The 19418-nt window shown below is 44.2% G+C and overlaps 1 protein-coding gene across 1 annotated transcript in view; it reads right to left on the bottom strand.

Moving 5' to 3' along the window:
• Nucleotides 1-19418, bottom strand: part of LOC126278711 (division abnormally delayed protein-like) — a 58747-nt gene that overhangs the window by 18686 nt on the left and 20643 nt on the right. The window contains exon 4 of the mRNA XM_049978985.1: nt 6914-7070. Within this exon, the coding sequence (XP_049834942.1) occupies nt 6914-7070 (157 nt within the window). The remainder of the gene's footprint in view (nt 1-6913; nt 7071-19418) is intronic.

Raw genomic sequence — 19418 nt, forward strand, 5'->3', positions numbered from 1 at the left:
TCGTCACATTAGGATTTGGGGCTCCAAAAATCCACACAACGCACGTGAACACATCCCTGATAGGGATTTTATATATTTATGTATTCGTATGCATCGCATGCAGTTTAAAAATACGGGTATATAACATTAGTAATACTATGTGTAACAGGAAGATGAGAATACACAAACTACATATAAAACTAGCTCAGTGTCAATATCTAGGTTCCCAATCCATATAAGAGCCGTATCCTTAGCTTTTATGAGGTCGCTCCAACTTCCCTAATGTGCTCGATTGTCTGTTTCGGAGCCCCTCAGTCACAAGCCGGAGACTCTGTAGCACACCATCTGCAGTGAGAGTCTGCGCATAGGCTATGCCCAGTGCGAGCTTTGCTCAGTGTGACCCACAGTTTCCTGTCGAGTTGTGTGCGAGCAGTACTACAATTACACTTTCGGAATCACTTAGACTCTTCAGGATTTTCAGTACGCTGGCAGCTTTGGTCCCACAGGTTTCTCACACCAGTGATACTGGCATCTAGCTCTTCTGCTTGCCGCAGTGGAGGGTTTCTTGAACGGAATCTATTTCGTCGTAAACTTGGTATGTCTTCCTATATGGGTAATTCCAAGTTCTCCTTCATCTTGCGGTATTCTCTAAGCAATGCCTCGCTTCCGCAGATTGCGGGTGGATAGACGCCACTTGCTAAAATAGGCGCTCATGACGGCTAGATCTCCTGTGAGAACTGTCTCCGCTCATCCTAGATTCTTGGTTTTACAAGCAAGAGCGATATCGTCTGCGTAGCAGAATTTTGTTGGTCTGGTACTGGCGAGATCGGAGCTATGTATGTCCAGTAATAGGGGCGCTAAGACAGAGCCCTGTCGTTGACCATTACTCAATTTCCTCTCCTTGCTCACATTTTCTCCCAAGTAAACAGGGATATATCTACCGTGTTTGATGGAGAAAAAATAAGTGAATTTCTGCCAGAGCTACAATAATGAATGGTAATACAAAATGAAATGTAAGGAATCGATTTAAAGATTGCGTTATCAACAGCATATCCTCCCTTGTTTATCATGGTACTGACGAGAGTTACTGTTTTCCGGCATCGGATTGGTTTTGGTAATTTGTACACCATACCTTCTCTCCAGACCGTGTCATATGCCGTAGTTAGAAATACAAACGTGACAGGTGTCTTCACGTTTTCTTGGAAACCAGCCTCTATGAAAGTTGTTAGGACCATTACTTGGCCGAAGCAACTTCTCTGTGGTCTGGAACCCCGCTTTCTCAGCTGGAATACGTTCCAGAATGAAGCCGCTAATTCTGTTATAGAAGAGGCTCTCCAAGAGTTTATAAGTACAGCTTAAGAGGGAAATTGGTCTGAAGCTTTGCGGGTGGTCACCTGGTTTACCTGGATTCTAACCTGCCACTATTTTTGTTTTCTTTAGCTCGACAGGCAATGTTCCACTATCTAGGTTGTTGGAGGAGAAGCGGATCAGCCATTTTTTGCTACCATTACCCATGCTTATCTGAAATTCCGAGAGTATATTATCCACACCCGATGCTTTAGCATGTTTAGTTTGTTTCAAGGCCTCATCCAAATCAGCCAGTGTAAATGGTAAAGAGGAACTGGATTCGTTTGAGCACTGTGCTTTTAGAGAGGTGAGTTCTTGTTTTATTTTAGAAGTATGCCCTTTGCACGGGATGATCTAGATGTTTCAACTATATGATTAGCGGTTTGGTTACTTTGAATACCAGGTTTCTGCCCGGGTTTATGGAAGGCTTACGCAGAAGGCTCCATGCCTTTCTATTTGAATGTCTGAAGTTTACATTTTCCACCATCCCACACCATCGCACTCTTCTAGCAGCGTCAAGACATTGCAGGAGGTCGTCAGCAATTTCGCTGTGGCCAGTTTCGCTATACTGTTCATTAAGTTGTTCACAATGTTCATTCCAGCCTGGTGATATTCCTTTCTGTACCAACGAGGGATAAACTTCTTAGCAACAGTAAGAACAGCCACGACGAATAGAGGGTAGTTTGTAGGTTCTAGTGGAATAAAACTCCGCCAATGAGCCCTGCGGAAATTCCATGTGGGTCGTGGTACAGATCTCGCTATTGGGACAGAGAGCCCCATATCGAGGATTACTGGCCTGTGCTGGCTGTGTGCGAGATCAGGTATGACATCTCTGGATTTCGGCACTGGGCGCCCTCTGCAGTCCCGTGACACAAAGCAGAGCTCCGGGTTGTAATCTCTCCGCCAAGCGACCGATGTGAAAGTTCGCAAATCCTTGGCATCATAAACCAGGTATAGATTTTCATTTACTGCCCAGTCGTTGAGCGCAACACCACACTCACTGTCACATGCATAGTTCCAGTGACGGTATTGACTATTAAAATCTCCAGCATAAATCGATGGATGGGCAGTAACTGGCACGACATCCAGTGGCCGTGGCACATTTGGAGGCTTATAAATATGGTTTATAATTGGCTCCTCCACTTGCATAGAGACATAATGGATATCATTTTCCGTATTCGTTGAAATGAGAGGAGCATGCTCGATATTGCGTCTTACATCGTTGGCAACACCATAAACACTGTGATATGTAGCAGCCATAAGGTCGTAGCCATGGATCCTACCTTTTCTACTCACATCTTCCATAGTTGGAGAATGTGTTTTCCGGATTAGAACGACGTCAGTATCATTGTCTGCAAGGAGTTTAGATAGGTAATGGCTTTTAGCTCGGGTAAAACTTTCTATGTTTAAATGGCATATTCGTATTTCAGGTGCAAGTCTTTTAATCAGTTGGTCCTCAAAAGGTCCATTTTAAAGCTTTTTGATTTCGATTTGTCTGCATGTCTGTAGGCAGGAAATTCAATATCTAGTCTGGCGGCCTATTCATTGTAGCTCATTTAGCATTACCCAGGGTTCACATGTAGTAGTCGACTACAGACGCGAGCTAGTTTACACCGTCGTGGCAGGGACAAGCTTAATTTTTGTTGTAGCCTAATGCACGTTAGGGTGACGAGAACGTTTTTCCTCACACAGAAAACCATAACGGGAAATGAGTACCTGGAAGTGACGACACATTTTCTGTTACTGCAGACCGAAGAGCCGCAGCCATCCATCATATACCAGCAAGGTAAACATTGTTGGTAAATTACTATGGGACCAAACGGCTTAGGTCATCTGTCCCTAGGCTTACATACTACACTACTGGCCATTAAAATTGCTGCATCAAGAAGAAATGCAGATGATAAACGGGTATTCATTGGACAAATATATTATACTAGAACTGACATGTGATTACATTTTCACGCAATTTGGGTGCGTAGATGCTGAGAAATCCACCTCTCGCCTTAATAACGGCCTTGATACTACTGGACATTGAGTCAAACAGAGCTTGGATGGCGTGTACAGCTACTGCTGCCCATGCAGCTTCAACACGATACCACTGTTCATCAAGAGTAGTGACTGGCGTATTGTGACGAGCCAGTTGCTCGGCCACCTGTGACCAGACGTTTTCAATTGGTGAGAGATTTGGAGAATGTGCTGGTCTGGGCAGCAGTCGAACATTTTCTGTATCCAGAAAGACCCGTACAGGACCTACAACATGCGGTCGCGCATTATACTGCTGAAAAGTAGGATTTCGCAGGGATCGAATGAATGGTAGAGCCACGGGTCGTAGCACATCTGAAATGTAACGTCCACTGTTCAAAGTGCCGTCAATGCGAACAAGAGGTGACCGAGATTTGTAACCAGTGGCACCCCATACCATCACGCCGGGTGACGAATACACACTTCCAATGTGCGTGCTCTGTGATGTCATCAAACTCGGATGCGACCATCATGATGCTGTAAACAGAACGTGGATTCATCCGAAAAAATGAAGTTTTGCCATTCGTGCACCCAGGTTCGTAATTGACTACACCATCGCAGGCACTCCTGTCTGCGATGCAGCGTCAAGGGTAACCGCAGGCACGGTCTCCGAGCTGATAGTCCATGCTGCTGCAAACGTCGTCGAACTTTTCGTGCAGATGGGTGTTTTCTTGCAAAAGTCCCCAACATTTAACTCAGGGATCGAGACGTGGCTGCACGATCCGTTACACCCACGCGGATAAGATGCCTGTCATCTCGACTGCTAGTGATACGAGGCCGTTGGGATCCAGCACGGCGTTCCGTATTAGCCTCCTGAACCCACCGATTCCGTATTCTGCTAACAGTCATTGGATCTCGACCAACGCGAGCAGCATTGTCGCGATACTATATACCGCAATCGCGATAGGCTACAATCCCACCTTTATTACAGTCGGAAACGTGATGGTACGCATTTCTCCTTTCACGAAGCATCACAACAACGTTTCAACAGGCAACTGCTGTTTGTGAATGAGAAATCGCTGAGAAACTTTCCTCATGTCTGCACTTTGTAGGTGTCGACACTGGCGCCAACGTTGTGTGAATGATCTGAAAAGCTTATCATTTTCATATTACAGCATCTTCTTTCTGTCGGTTAAATTTCGCGTCTGTAGCACGTCATCTTCGTGGTGTACCAATTTTAATGGCTAGTAGTGTACTTAATCTAACTTAAACTAACTTACGCTAAGAAAAACACACATACCTATTTCCGTGGGAGGATTCGAACCTCCGATGGGGGGAGCCGCGCGAACCGTGGCAAGGCGCCTGAGACAACGGGGCTACCCCGCGCGGCTCCAGCAAGGTGATGCGCCTCCATATACGTATCTGAACTTGAAGAATATGCTTAACGACACATTTGCCAAGAGATGGATGCGAGCCGAGTTCACGTCATTACAATTCCTTTTTGTACAGTTACAAAAGGATCGCGTCCACGTGTCACCAATCAATGACATTGCTGCTCTTCGTGCACGAATCGAGCAGTCAGAACGGCTGACGCTGCAGTGCTGACATGTACATGGGCAGAACTCGAGTATCGGCTTGACGTTCTGCAAGCGACGAGTGGAACATTTATTGAAATTCCGTCATAACGGAAAATAAGTTCGACGGCTGCTAAACATTTTACAACGAGCCACGGTGCTCTGTTTCTTACAGTTTCAAAGTTAAAACTTTTTGAAATTACAGCAGGACTTTACGGACACACTGTATACGTTTCGTTTTCTCTGAAAGTAGAAGAACTGTTACGACGTGATAGTGTGTGGGATGTGTCGTGGAATGCCGGACATTTGCCACGCCGGACATTTGCCACACTTGCCCTTTCGCAGGTAGCGATCCCTCAGGTAAGGGACGCCCTTCTTTATACTACTTCTGTCCATTTTCAAACCGTCGTCTCCACCTCTTACTCGATAGAACCAGTACGTAAGGGACCTCCTTCTTCGACATCTTGGCCAAATAGAGAGCTTCTTTTCCGAAATCGAAATATTTATAACTTTTGGGAAACGAAAGCAATACCGACGATTATGTCAGTAATTAGTTGTGCCAAGTATAAATATAGATCCCTCTGTCTGTACGGTAGCTTCCTTTCACGCTTACAGATTGCCATAGAAACAGTCCATCGGCAGGGGAGCAACAAGAAAGGAACGATGTAAAGAGAATGCAAATGTACGCTAATCATTTCCTTTTGATCATTGCATTTGTGCCTACTTTAATTACTATAACTTCATGCCCAAAAGACAATAAGGAACGAAGAAAAGGGTATATGAATGTTTGAAAAGAAGAACGATATACTCCATATTAATTTACTCTCTAAACTGCGATATCCCTTGCGGCGAAACATTAGTCAATAAAGTGTATCGGGACAATATTCAAAACACGACTGAAAATACTTTCACTAAATAGAGATAAGAACATCTATGATTGACATGTCATCTAAAGTCGACGTACACTTTTAAAATGTTAGAAATAAAGAAATGATGTAATAAAGAATGGTATGCTTGTAACGTACATTGTTGTTCTACATTGTTTAGCTCTGGTATTTACAGGGTCACAGAAAAAGGTTTTGGAGGGATAAGCAGTAACTGTAATGATCTGCACTACAACAGAAACAAGAAGCACAACTTAAGGAAAAATAATGTAATGTGTTCCAGCTCACAAGCGACATTGTAGCAGATAGTTCCTGTGACTTAGTAGGGGCAGAGGTTATACTCGACAACCGGAATAAATTAATAACTGGCTGCTTTTACCGACCCCGGTGTCAGGTGAAACTGTTGCTGAACAGTTCAAAGAATACTTGAGTCTCACTACATATAGGTACCCTACTCATACAGCTGTAGTTGGCAGTGACTTCAATCTACCTTCCGTATGTTGACAAAAATACATTTTCAGACTCTACTTAGATAGAAAACAACTTCCATAATGGCTCTAAATGCTGCTTTTAAAATTATTTCGAAAAATTAGTTCAAGAGGCCATTTAAATTTTAAATGGTAACGAAAACACACTTGACCTCTTAGCCACAAATAATTCTGAGCATCACAGCGGATACAGGGATCTGTGAACACAGTCGTCGTGAGCCTCAATTCCGTAACGAAGAAATTCACTAAAACTAAACGCGAAATATATCTATTTATAAAAGCAACTACAAAATTCGGTTGACGTCTTTCTAGGAGACAGTCTGCAATCCTTCCAAGCTATGTAAGTGAAGACCATATGTGGCTTAAGTTCAAAGAAAGTATGGTTTAGACGAACGGAAAATCTCCAAGATTGGTGAAGTTTTACTGAGATTCGAAATTTGGTGCGGATTTCAATGCGAGATGCATTTAATAGTTTCCACTACGAAACTCTCTGTAGAAATGTGGTGGAAAATCCAAAGAGATTCTTGTTCTATGTTAAGTAAACCAGCGGAAAGGCTCAGTAAGCGATGAGGAGGTGGGGGAGACAAGGGACCCTACCCTTCGGAGCAGGTGAAGTCGTGGCAAGTGTCCGCGCACCGTGTGGTGGAATGCGCGCAGCCAGCTGACGTGGCACACTTACCGACCGGCTTCTCCCCAGAGCCGGAGCCCTCTGCCCTCCAGGCGTCCTCCGGCTCGCTGTCCCAGCTGCCAGGCGGGCCTGTGTCGCCGCCGCTGCCCTCCACGTAGCGGACGAGGGACAGCGCCGTGGGGGCCTCCGTCAGCTGGCTGAACACCACCTGCGCACGTCATAAGTTGCCTCCTCACTACTGCTGCTGACGGTCACAACTTGCAAACATTAAATAGCAACCACTTTACAACAAGCATCCTGTATGTTCTATAAGTAAACTCTGGCAGTTATGTATCTCGTGAACGACGCATCGTACGAGAAAAATGTTGTAGGTAAAAAGTTAATATTGCGAAACGGGACGTCTCTCTGTACAATTACTCGCCACCTCTGAACCACCGTCCTGCGATGGCGGGGTCAGTTCTATATTTTCAGTTGGTCTACGCCGAAAAAAAATATTTAAGGTTTACTAAAAACTATTGTTTTCCATTCGCGGTAGATGGCGCTGTAATCGACAAATATCAAGTGGGCCTCTTTTTGCAATTACAATCTGAAGCATTTGATTCTACATACCATTTACAAGGTAAATGTAAACCTTTCAAGTAACGTTTGAACATTAGTATCAACTGTTAGAACACAGAGTTGCAAATGTGATTGTACAGTAAAATACTAGATATAGACATCGAGATTTCTGACAAATAAATTAATTGACCGGTAACGTAGCTTTTTGTTCTCTAAAGGATTGACTGTGGTGAGTCCGCAAAGAATCGGAATGCTTTATTTCGGTGGCCATTGTCGAACAACGTTACCGCAGTGGCTGACTTCGATATGTCTTTCCACCCAACCACCGTTAATTTCGCGCCGGCAGGTGAAATACATTCAAGAGGCGCTGAAAAAAGTAAGGGAAAATTCACAGACAGGTGTAGTAATCATGGCCAACGAATAGATATGAAACGCTATGCCGATGATATAGCTGTCCTGCCTGATAATGAAGAAGATCTTGTAATCCTACTGAATAGAATGGATAAAGTTATGGGTGAAGAATACAATATGAGAATTAATAAAGCAAAAACAAAAGTAATGGCATGCGACAAAGACGATCAAGTGAAAGTCCAAGTTCATGTAGGCAATGAACTGCTTGAACAAGTTGATAAATTTACTTATCTGGGCAGTAATATTACCAGGGATGGAAGGAGCAAGGCAGAAATGAAAAGTAGAATAGCCCAAGCAAGGGCTGCTTTTAACCAGAAAAAAAAACAAATTAACATCCAAGAGCATGAGCCTTGAAATCAGGAAAAGATTTTTGAAATCATATCTGTGGAGTGTGGCATGTTATGGGTGTGAAACATGGACTCTCGGGACAGAGGAAGACGAGAAGCTAAATTCTTTTGAAATGTGGTGCTATAGACGCATTCTCAAAATAACGTGTATCGACAAGTGGTTCTGGAAAGAGCAGGTGAGAAGAGAAGCCTCTGGAGTTTCATTGTAAAAAGAGGAGTGCAATTTACAGGCCATCTATTAAGACATAAAGGGCTCCTGAACACAAACATAGAGGGATATTTGGAGGGAAAAAGACCAAGAGGACGACCACGACTCAGGTACGTGGATCAAATCGTGAAAGATGTGGGATGTAACACCTATGAAGAGACGAAGAGAAAAGCTGAAAGACGCACAGAATGGAGACAAGCTGCCATTGTAGCTGTTGCAAACCAATCCTTGGATTGACCACTACAGAAGAAGAAGAAGAAAGGTGAAATACAAACCACGACCATTGTAATAAGATAATATGTCCATGAAGCGATAGTGAAAAGCTATCCAGATATTGAAACGGCTAACAATATGGCACCATCAATCAAATTTCCCAAAATTAGTGTAAATGCATAGCATAAATATGAATTGTTAGAACACAAATGTTTACATTTAGGTAGTAAATGAAATGTGGAATCTGATGCGTCAGTTCTTAATTGCAACGACAGTCACACTTTGTATTTATCAATTACAGCGCAATCTATCCCGAATGGAAAACAATGGTTTGAGTAAACAGTACGTATTTTTTGGCGTAGGATCCGAATATGCAGTAAAGATGGGAGTTCCCGTTGGAAAATAGAAACTGATCGGCCCCCCTCCCCCCACGCAGGAGAGGTGCTTGGGAAGTAGCCAGTAGTGGTAGAGACACACATACCCTTTTCACCTACAACATATTGCTTGTATGATGCGTCGTTCACGAGATATTGAGCTATCTGAGGTTAAAACGAACGCCCGGTAGTTTCATGATGATCTGTTTCTGATGGTGAAGAACCCTGCAAACAGAACGAAAAAGAGAGAAATTGCAGTAGCTGCAAAATATCGTCTGGCAGTATTTAGTTTAAAAAACAGTACTGAGTGAAAGCAGTGCCTTCATATATGTTCTGACTGATTAATTCCAACTTCTAGTGCCTAAAATGTGATCATGGAACTTAAACGTTTCGTTGTATTTGGAACAAACGTTTAGTTAAGACTACAAAACTCTAAGCGCAGAAATCTTTCAGGGGTGATACCGAAGTCGAGTAGAGATTATAGGTATTGTCTTGTGAACAGACAAGTTGGGGATGAGTGGAGGGTGGTGATGGTGGTGTTAGGTAAGACTTTCGACAGCTGTTGGCGGTGATATGTACACCTAATGTGGACGTCAGTATCGATGCTGCTCAAAGTGAAAAGGCTTGGTAACTGTATCACAATACTGTTTCACTCATTTTCATCCATACTACAATACACACCCAACACTGATTCATATCCAAGTGCACTCAGTACAGTGATCCGTACCACAGCGTTGACAACTACAGCACCCACACCGTCCCATTCACCTATAACAACTCATCATACCTACAAAGTACACTTCTTGACAGTTCCTACGGAAAGGAGACATTGTTGGACAGAATAATCAATACATGAAACACGCTACGTAAGAAATAGAGGACGAGTTGCATATTTAAAACGAAAAATGGTAGAGATTTTACCACATGGGAAAGAGGATAACAGACAAAAATAACTTTCATGTTTGACACAGGTCAGACTCCCAACATAAAGTTTGATATCGGACTCTACTCGGGCATTAAGGCACATTTTGAACCTGTTACTCACGCTGGCTACCGAACTGTTGAGGAGCCCTTGGGCGATATTGTCCCGCTCTTCTCTCAAAGCGGTTCTCAGTTCTTGAGCAGTTCGAGGAGGGGTGTTCGACTGGGATGCTCTTGGCAGAGGTATTTCTCAACATCCTCTATAGGATTTAGGTCCATGGAGTACCCAGGCCATTCTATACGATCAATATCTTCACTTTCCATGTGTCCGACATGTCTGCGGTCCTACGTGGACTAGCATTATTGTCCATAAACAGAAAGTCGGGACCTATCGCACCCCTAAATGGATAGAGATGATCCAGAATAATCTCCTGGCAGTACCACTATTGTGTAACGGTACCTGTCGCAAAGGCATTCTGCGATGTGCAACCTGTCCCCCTCTCTCTCCACACTGACTGGTGGCCACAATCACTTGCCACAGTTTCGTCGGAGAACATCACTCTGAACCACCGTTGATGACCCCAATTAACGTGCTCTCTCTCTCCCAAATCGTTCCTTCTCGACGATGGCGTGATTGAAGTCGGATGCACTTAACAGGCATCTAGCATACAAACCAGCCTGATTTAATCGCAACGAAGCACTAAATCGTTGTGGCACAGACATCAGTCCTAGTAGCGCTTCCAAGGTCTGCAGCCATGTGCCTAAATGTTTGTCCCTTTTCGTCACTAGGGCTACGTATCGGCCTTCTTGCAGTGCATCCGTCCACAACGGTCGGTATACTTTCGCATAGCGTTTCCACCGTCACTGACTTTTTTAAATGTCGAGGTGGCACTTTTGAAAAAAACGTATTATTCCAGAGATAGAAACAAGTTACGACACCTGAAGATGGGCATATAAGAGCCCGAAACCGATCGTACCCTAAATAAAAGAACCTTACAACTTTAGCGATATTTTCAGTGACTCCGAGTGGACACACCTGAAGATGGGCATAACACCATAGCCGCCTAACACGCGCATAGTACACCAGCATATCGAAGATATATATCATAGTAACTGGCAGCAAATGAATATTTATAATAATAAAAGAACCTTAAAACTGTGGCGGTATTGTCAACCTCTGGTATAATGCTCAGTTGAGGATGTTCGTCCTACAGAGTTGTTTGTGACGCATTACTGTGGCCACAGCAGTGCACTTGGACCGGCTTCGAAGCGTCCGCCTGCTCGTCCACGATCGTAAGCACTCACATGATGTCTTGCAGATTTGTTCCTGTTGCTGTACCAAATTCAGTGTCGCACTAATCGGTACCACAACCACTTTCATCAAACGCCGTACTGCACGAAGCGTCGAGTGCACAGAGAGCGTTCGTATACAGGCTTCGCTGCAATTAACACGTCCTGACCTCTACATTTCCTTTTAGTTCTGTTAGTGGGATATTCTGTAGCAATTGTTGGTTGTTCCGTAGCAACTGGCAATTGTTTCTCGGCAAGTGTCAGTCGCTTTTTAGCAATTGTCAAGCACAGTATCTTCATTATCGTATGGCTTTTACTATACATTTAATAAATTTCCTTAGCTTCATCCATTAACCAATGACGGGAAATAGCCATTGTGTCATGAAAGTAACCACCCCATCATTCACCGTAAGCAAATTGGAGAGATCACAAAAATCCACAACCACAAAGTCTGGGCACGTAGTTGCATGGGATCTCACGGAAAAAGTAACGTGTGACCCCTGCCCGCTCTCCCAGTTCACATCATTTATCACTCACATATATTTATTTTCGAGGTTATCGACTGCACTTACCGGTCAGAACATTATGATTACCTACATAACAACATTATGATACGCATTTTGGAGAACAGTGGCAGTTCGCCACGCAATCCGTCAAGAAATGGTTAGAAGTGGAGGCTTTCAGCCGATCACCCCCAAATGAACCACGACCTGTAGACTATGTGCAAGGTTATGAACTCTTTTGTGGCACTAGATGATATACCAGATGTATTAAGTAGAGTTGACATGCAGGATATGCGTGCACCGTCACATCAACTGGAATTTACCACTATATTTCTGAAGATACTGCGAGTTGTTCTGGCCTTGTACCATGGACAGTTGATGTACGGGGGAAGACATCAGCCACGAAACGGGGCAAGTGGACAGTACAGGCTACAGCCTTCACGCTGCATTCTGTAACAAGTACCGATCGCAGGTCTACCAAAGCGAATGGTTTTGTGGCAATTTTTTTGTCTACCCGTCTGTGTGCGCCAAGGGGTTCATGTGTACAACAGAACCATAAGACGACTGCGACTTTGTGTGACATGAATTGTGATTTGTGCGACTAGCAACATATTTTCATTGTTTGAAGATCTAACCACAAGGTTCTGTCACCATTTTATTTGTAATTGATGGCATCGGCAAGTCGCAAACGGGAGTCGGAAATATGAGGTCCGTGTGAATACACGGACCCCATATTTCCGACTCCCGTTTTCTACAATGCCCTGTGGACTGTAACTTTGTGACCATCGTCGGAGGTTTACTCTGTGAAAAGCAGAATTCCTAGGGTACTGCTGCGGTGCAACCGAGTATAATGCCTGTTTCAGTTTTTGCACTATAAATTTGAAATTCTTCCACAAAATTTAGTTAACGAAAAAGAAAGTTTGGAATCAAGAAGAGAGAATTAACTCTACTGGAATACATCCTGAATTTTCTTAAGTGAAGTGGAGAAGCGTTCTCTAAACTATGATCCAGTGAGAGGAATGCAGATTTTGACAGAACCGACAAGCAACTAAAAAAATTCAGTGAAGTTGGATCTAGTTTAATAGGGGAAACTCATCTGGAAAATATTATATTGCATGGACAAAAAAAGAGTTTGAATTTGTAAAATGTGTATTACATACGCAATGGGTGCGGAAAATGGCCACAACTAATTCAGTGCTTCATGACGGTTTTATCTGAATGCTTGTCGAACAACTTTATGGCATATTAAAGCTGCAGGATCCAAACCTTCACATTTCTCAGGTACGTACTCTAAGAATAATTTTGCTGGGAATTAAGCCCTCTAGTAAGAATGTCATAGTGTTTAGTTAGCTGTCAATCGAAAATTATGTTCGAAAGATTCAAACACTCAAATTTTCTGTGTACAATTAACTTCCAGAAGTTTTATTTTCTCTGTATGATACTTGATTTGACGCCACTTCATAAAACTGAGCACATAAGATCGTTTAAACTATGCATGCCCTCAGTGTGCCTGCACAAACATATTTCTTGTTGTACAACATTACTAAAAAGCCATTTTCAGTTGACTCCCAAGACATTTCACAGTATTTCAAAAATTAAATTTGTAAGTTTTAATGTCATGACAACGGATAAACATATCTGGGAAAACATGTAATCACATATTCGTGATTAAGTTCTTGGAACTACAAGAAACAGTATTAACAGAATGAAAAATGTTCCTACCATAGCACAAAAATGCGTCTATGTCCTTGGCAGAGTTAGGAGTGTAAAAGAAGAGTGAACAATTGCGCGATAGTTAACTCACGCCAAGCCTCCTGAAACAAACTCTTTGGTGTGAAGGGGTGGCGGAGCGTTTGCCGCGAATGCCGTCGAGGCGGATTTCGGAAGCGGGGGTCAGGAACACAGCACGGGTCGGCGAGGCAACGTGGCTGTGTGTTCTGCCGCCCCGCCCTGTGAGTTCCAAGTTAGTCTGGCTGAGCATCTTCCGGACTCAGGGAAGTGCACCGGAAACGGGAGTGTACACAATATTCCTTTGGCCGACCAGTTCTGGAGACGAGCGATGCATCGTTGTGATCCACACATGTTCGGGCGTCTCCAAGTTTTTCCACATTGTATGCTGGGTGGGCTACTTCTAGTCCGTTGCTTCGGTGCCGGGACCACGCAGCATACGTAAAAACTGATTTTGTTTCCCGCTGTGAGTGTGATAATTGTGACTGGTTTGCTTCCTGCGCGTGTTTGAGTTCTGCTGCTTCTATATGAGACTAGGTTCAACCTCTTGTAGTAGTAGTAGTAGTTGTTGTTGTCGTTTCTTGTTGCTGCGTCTAGTCAGGCGATCTGAGGAGCGCGTTGCCAGTTACCTTACCTTTTGTCGACTTTTCACAACTATTTTGCCTACGCTGCCAGTGTGTAATCAGTTTTTACTTAAAATATTCAAACGTGTGAAGTCCTAAGGGACCAATCTGCTGAGGTCATAGGCCTTAGTCTTACATACTACTGAAACGAACTTAAACTAACTTGTACTAATAACAACACTCACACAAAGGCCCGAGGGAGGACAGAACCTCCGACCGAAGGGGCCGCGAAATCTGTGACATGGCGCCTCAAACCGCGCGCCACTCTGCGTGGCTTTCATTAAAAAACTACTTCTCTGTTCATCAGGATATCATTGTATTTCTGTGCCTTGGGGCGTCTTCCCACTGGCTGGCTGGAAAAAAAAGAGTGTGGTGAGCAGCATATCGGGCCTGCCCTTTGTAACTTTGGTCCGTCTGGCTGGACCACAATGCCCGAGTGTGGTGGTTTCATATAGAACAGCTTTGTTTTCGTTTTAATGAACTTCTTTTTAGGGAAACCTGAATTATTTTATGTATTTTAATTACACGCATTCTAAACATGTTTGTGGCCTGCCCGCTTTGAAAACTTCCTTAGAACCTTTGAAGAAATTGTTACGTAACTTCCATTAGTGAAATATTATCATGCTTCTCTTATTGAAATTTGCTCTAACCTTTGCCGCATAAAATTTGTACATCTTTGGATAATAACATTTGTTGTCAATTTAAACTTTCTCACTTCATATTCCTATGTATGACTTTTGGAGAGTTGAGAGCAAGTATTTGAATTAACGCAACATTTTTTGTTGTTGTTATTTCATCTCTCTGAAGTATTTGATGACACTGTTGATCGATTATCAGTAATTAATCTTCAATTTTTTTTACCAATTCGATAGTTTTGTGTCAGTGTGTCAAGGTCCTGTTGACCTAATTGGTAACACTATTTTCCCCGAGGAGTGACACGAATCCTTAATTTGCCCAGTCCTTTCACCATCAGGCAACCTTGCATCAGCTATGTGTACCAGTGTACCATTCTGGTAGCACAGCGCAGCGTGGTTGTTTCTGGAAGTTGGACTGAATTATACTGATCATATCACAATCTGTTGGTTTTTCGCTTTGGGATTCAGGTGTATTCATCTGTTATGGAACATCGAGTCAGGGTAAGAGTGAACTGTCTTCGCAATGACCAGTTGAGATACGAGAATAAAATCCAAGGATTGGCAGACGATGGATATCTCGCAGAGCACCCGGCGCGTCTTCGCTCAGCTGTAGGGACTTCGGTGCAGCTGATGACACAGCGTGTTTGTCAGGGGAGCGTGGCAATGCAGCACCGCGTCACTTTCCTGTTAGAGATAGAGCAGACATTATAGTTTTCGATTTAGTGCCCCATTAGGCGTTCAGTTCCACTGCATGCAGGCGCAAATTATGCACAGGTTGCTTAGAGTTGAACACCTCGCTTCGGTAATCACCCATTCGCAGTTCATAGCTAAGGTTGACCAACTACCTAATAGGGATAGGGCCTAAATTTGCATGATATTCTGAATGGCTAAGAGTGGAAGAGTGATCAGCGGCTTGGTGAATTGGAAAATCTGGTGGTTACCGAAAATAAAAAATTTCTCCGGAACCCAGAAGAACTGATATAGAGAACCCGCAGTCCAGTTTTGCTAAATTACCTAATCCACTCTTGAATGTGTTGCAAGGGATAGAATACCTTGCTGTCCATACGCAACAGGAATTGGTTAAATTTCCGTGGTTTACCGTTACCTTATGAGAACAAATTAACTTGGCCTGTGATATGTAGCTAGCTGAGCATGATATCGCTGCCGTCATTTAGCAAGGGACTAAACCAGAATACCGTTCCAAGGTCTTGTTTGTGGAGAGACTGACTACCTATCGTGACTTGGATAGTTTAATCACTCTTGCGAAGGGGTTAAACAAGCTGATCAAAGGAGAGGCTGTGAGGAGGCTTTATCTCAGTCTTAGGCCAATCACACCTCGGGTGCCGTTTCCGCTAGCAAGATTGCTCTCGCCAACCACAGCGGCAACATCTACCTTGGGAGAACGTTTGCTCGTCAGTGTGAGGTCAAAGGAGAAGGCGTTTCGCCAGCTGAAGTCATAAAAACGGTGTCCTACAATCCTCTCCCGTTTGTGTGCGCGTACATCAGTCATGAGCTGCCCTGTGCGCTACTGGATTCCGGCAGCAGTCTTCCCTTAATGAGTCGGTGGTACTCCCGATAATGGATCATTCCTATTTTCCTCAATGTAAAGCCTTTAGCTAGAACTTGTAGAACTGTTAATGGTCAAGCTGTTCCTTTGGTAGGATCCATGTGCATTTCTTGTCACTTCCGTGAATTTTCTTGGTCCATAAAGGTGTCGGTGGCGGAGGGTTTAAGCACCGACCACTTCAGGTATGATTTCGTAAACAAAGTGAGATTGGTTTTCGATTATGCCCATGGGAAATTTTATTTTGGATTTCATCTTGAGGTGAAATTTCACTTGACTCCATTCTAGGAGGGCAGGTCTTTGTAATACCAGCGTTACTGCCGCAGCGTTCGAAGTTGCACACTTACCTCGTGATCAGACAGGTTCTCATTCAAATGTTGATGGATCTCGGAAGTATTGACAGATGAACCGGGTTCAAAATGGTTCAAATGGCTCTGAGCACTATGGGACTTAACATCTCAGGTCATCAGTCCTACTTAAACCTAACTAACCTAAGGACATCACACACATCCATGCCCGAGGCAGGATTCGAACCTGCGACCGTAGGATGAACCGGGCGTGACGTCGTACTGAATATGGGGTTTTGCATTCCGACCGTCTTCCAGTCAGGCAGTCACCTTCACAACTGTCTCCACCTTACACTATGTGATCAAAAGTATCCGGACACCTGGCCGAAAATGACTTACAAGTTCGTGGCGCCCTCCATCGGTAATGCTGGAATTCAGTATTGTGTTGGCCCACCCTTAGCCTTACTGATACTCTCGCAGGCATACTTTCAATCAGGTGCTGGAAGATTTCTTGGGGAATGGTAGCCCATTCTTCACGGAGTGTTGCACTGAGAAGAGGTATCGTTGTCGGTCGGTGAGGCATGGCATGAAGTCGGAGTTCCGAAACATCCCAAAGGTGTTCTATAGGATTCAGGTCAGGCCAGTCCATTACAGGGATGTTACTGTCGTGTAACCACTCCGCCACAGGCCGTGCATTATGAAAAGGTGCTTTACCGTGTTGAAAGATGCAATCGCCATTCCCGAATTGCTCTTCAACAATGGGAAGCAAGAAGGTGTTTAAAACATCAGTGTAGGCCTGTGCTGTGGTAGTGCCACGCAAAACAACAAGGGGGCAAGCCCTCTCCATAAGAACACGACCACACCATAACACCACCGCCTCCGAATTTTACTGTTGGCACTACAAACGCTGGCAGATGATGTTCACCGTGCATCCGCCATACCCACACCCTACCATCGAATCGCCAGATTGTGTACCGCGATTCGTCACTCGACACAACGTTTTTCCCCTGTTTAAACGCTTAGTGTTTACGCTCTTTACAGCAAGCGGCATATACCGGAATGATGTGTGGCTTACGAGCAGCCGCTCGACCATGATCTCCTAGTTTTACCTCCCGCCTAACTGTTATACGTAGTACTTGCAGTGGATCCTAATGCAGTTCAAAATTCCTGCGTGATTAGCTTGGCAGATGTCTGCCAATTACACATTACGACCCTCTTCAATTGTCGGTGGTCTCTGTCAGTCAACAGACGAAGTCGGCCTGTAAGCTTTGGTGCCGTGTGTGTCCCTTCACGTTTCCACTTCACTATCACATCGGAAAAAGTGGACCTAGGAATGTTGAGGAGTGTGTAAATGTCGCGTACAAACGTATGACACAAGTGACACCCAATCACCTGACCACGTTCGAAATCCCTGAGTTCCGCGGAGAGCTCTATTCGGCTCTCTCACAATGTCTAATGACTACTGAGGTCGCTGATATGAAGTACCGGGCAGTAGGTGGCAGTACAATGTACCTAATATGTAAAACGTATGTTTTTGGGGGTGTTCGGATAATTATGATCACATAGTGTAGGATGCAGGTATTTCTGAGTTGGTATATAAAATGCTTTTTGAGGGGGTTATAAGGCCGTCCACCTCGCGGTATGCATCATCGACAATTTTTGGTGCCTAATAATAATTCGGGGGGGGGGGGGGGCTGACCCATTTTGGACTATCGCATCATTAATAGTAAACTAATCTTGGCGTCTGTCCCACTCTCAGGTCTAGATGGTTGTTTCCCATGGTTTTCCATGGACCACTATTTTTCCGTTTTCGATTTTAACCAAGCACATTACCAGCTCCCCTTTGCCGAATAATTCAAGTCGGCCACTGCCTTTTGCACTAGCTGGAACTGACATGAATTTAAGCAAGTGCCCTTCGGCCTTTCTACCGAGCGGCAGTTCTTTCTAAGGTTACTCGATTCTATGATCGGAGATCTGAAGTTCAAGCGTGTGTATAACTTCAAGGAGGATGCTGTCATTTACAGTGCCACCTTCTCCGAGCATTTGGAGCACTTGCGACGTGATTTGGAGCGTCTGAGGCAAGTGGCCCTGTTAAACCGTCTAATGTTACCTTAGCTCGTAGTGAGGTATCTTTTCTCGGGCATTTAGTCCCGGCTGAGGGGGTCAGGATTGTTCAGTCTAGGACCAGAGCATTTAGTTTCTGCCCTCTTAAGACTAAGAAAGCGGTAGCCTGTGTCATTGAAATGTCTGACTTCTTCCGAAAATTTCTTCTGAAGTTTTCTTTGTTAAATCTGTCGCGAAAGAAGGGAGAGCAGGCTGTGTTTGATTTTCTCAAGATCGTTTTGAGTAATTACCATGGTCTCGCGGTTCCTGACTTCAGTCAACCCTTCGTGGTCCAGACCGACGCTTCTAACTCAGGGTTTGACGCCGTGTTCCATCAGGAGCAACGTGGAGAGCAGAGCTCCAAGCCTGTATCTGTATGTGCCCGTCTCCAGCTGAGAAGAAATACTCTGCTTATCAGTTGGAAGCTCTGACTGTCCTCTTCGCGTACTACCTTGAACACCGGGAATTCAAAAAAAGAAAAAAAAAAAAAGGTTCAGATGGCTCTGAGCACTATGGAACTTAACATCTGAGGTCTTCAGTCCCCTAGAACTTAGAGCTACTTAAACCTAACTAACCTAAAGACATCACACACATCAATGCCCGAGGCAGGATTCGAACCTGCGACCGTAGCGGTTGCGCGGTTCCAGATTGAAACGCCTAGAACCACACGGCACTAGAACCAGCCAGCACCGGGAATTCACAAGGCCCTTAGTTGGGTTCTGGCTCGTCTGCATAAAACTGGGCGTAATGCGAGGTTGGCTTCCATTTCAACGTGTGCCACTTTAGGAGGT

The sequence above is a fragment of the Schistocerca gregaria genome, chromosome 6 (genome assembly GCF_023897955.1).
Source record: "Schistocerca gregaria isolate iqSchGreg1 chromosome 6, iqSchGreg1.2, whole genome shotgun sequence".
Taxonomy (NCBI): domain Eukaryota; kingdom Metazoa; phylum Arthropoda; class Insecta; order Orthoptera; family Acrididae; genus Schistocerca; species Schistocerca gregaria.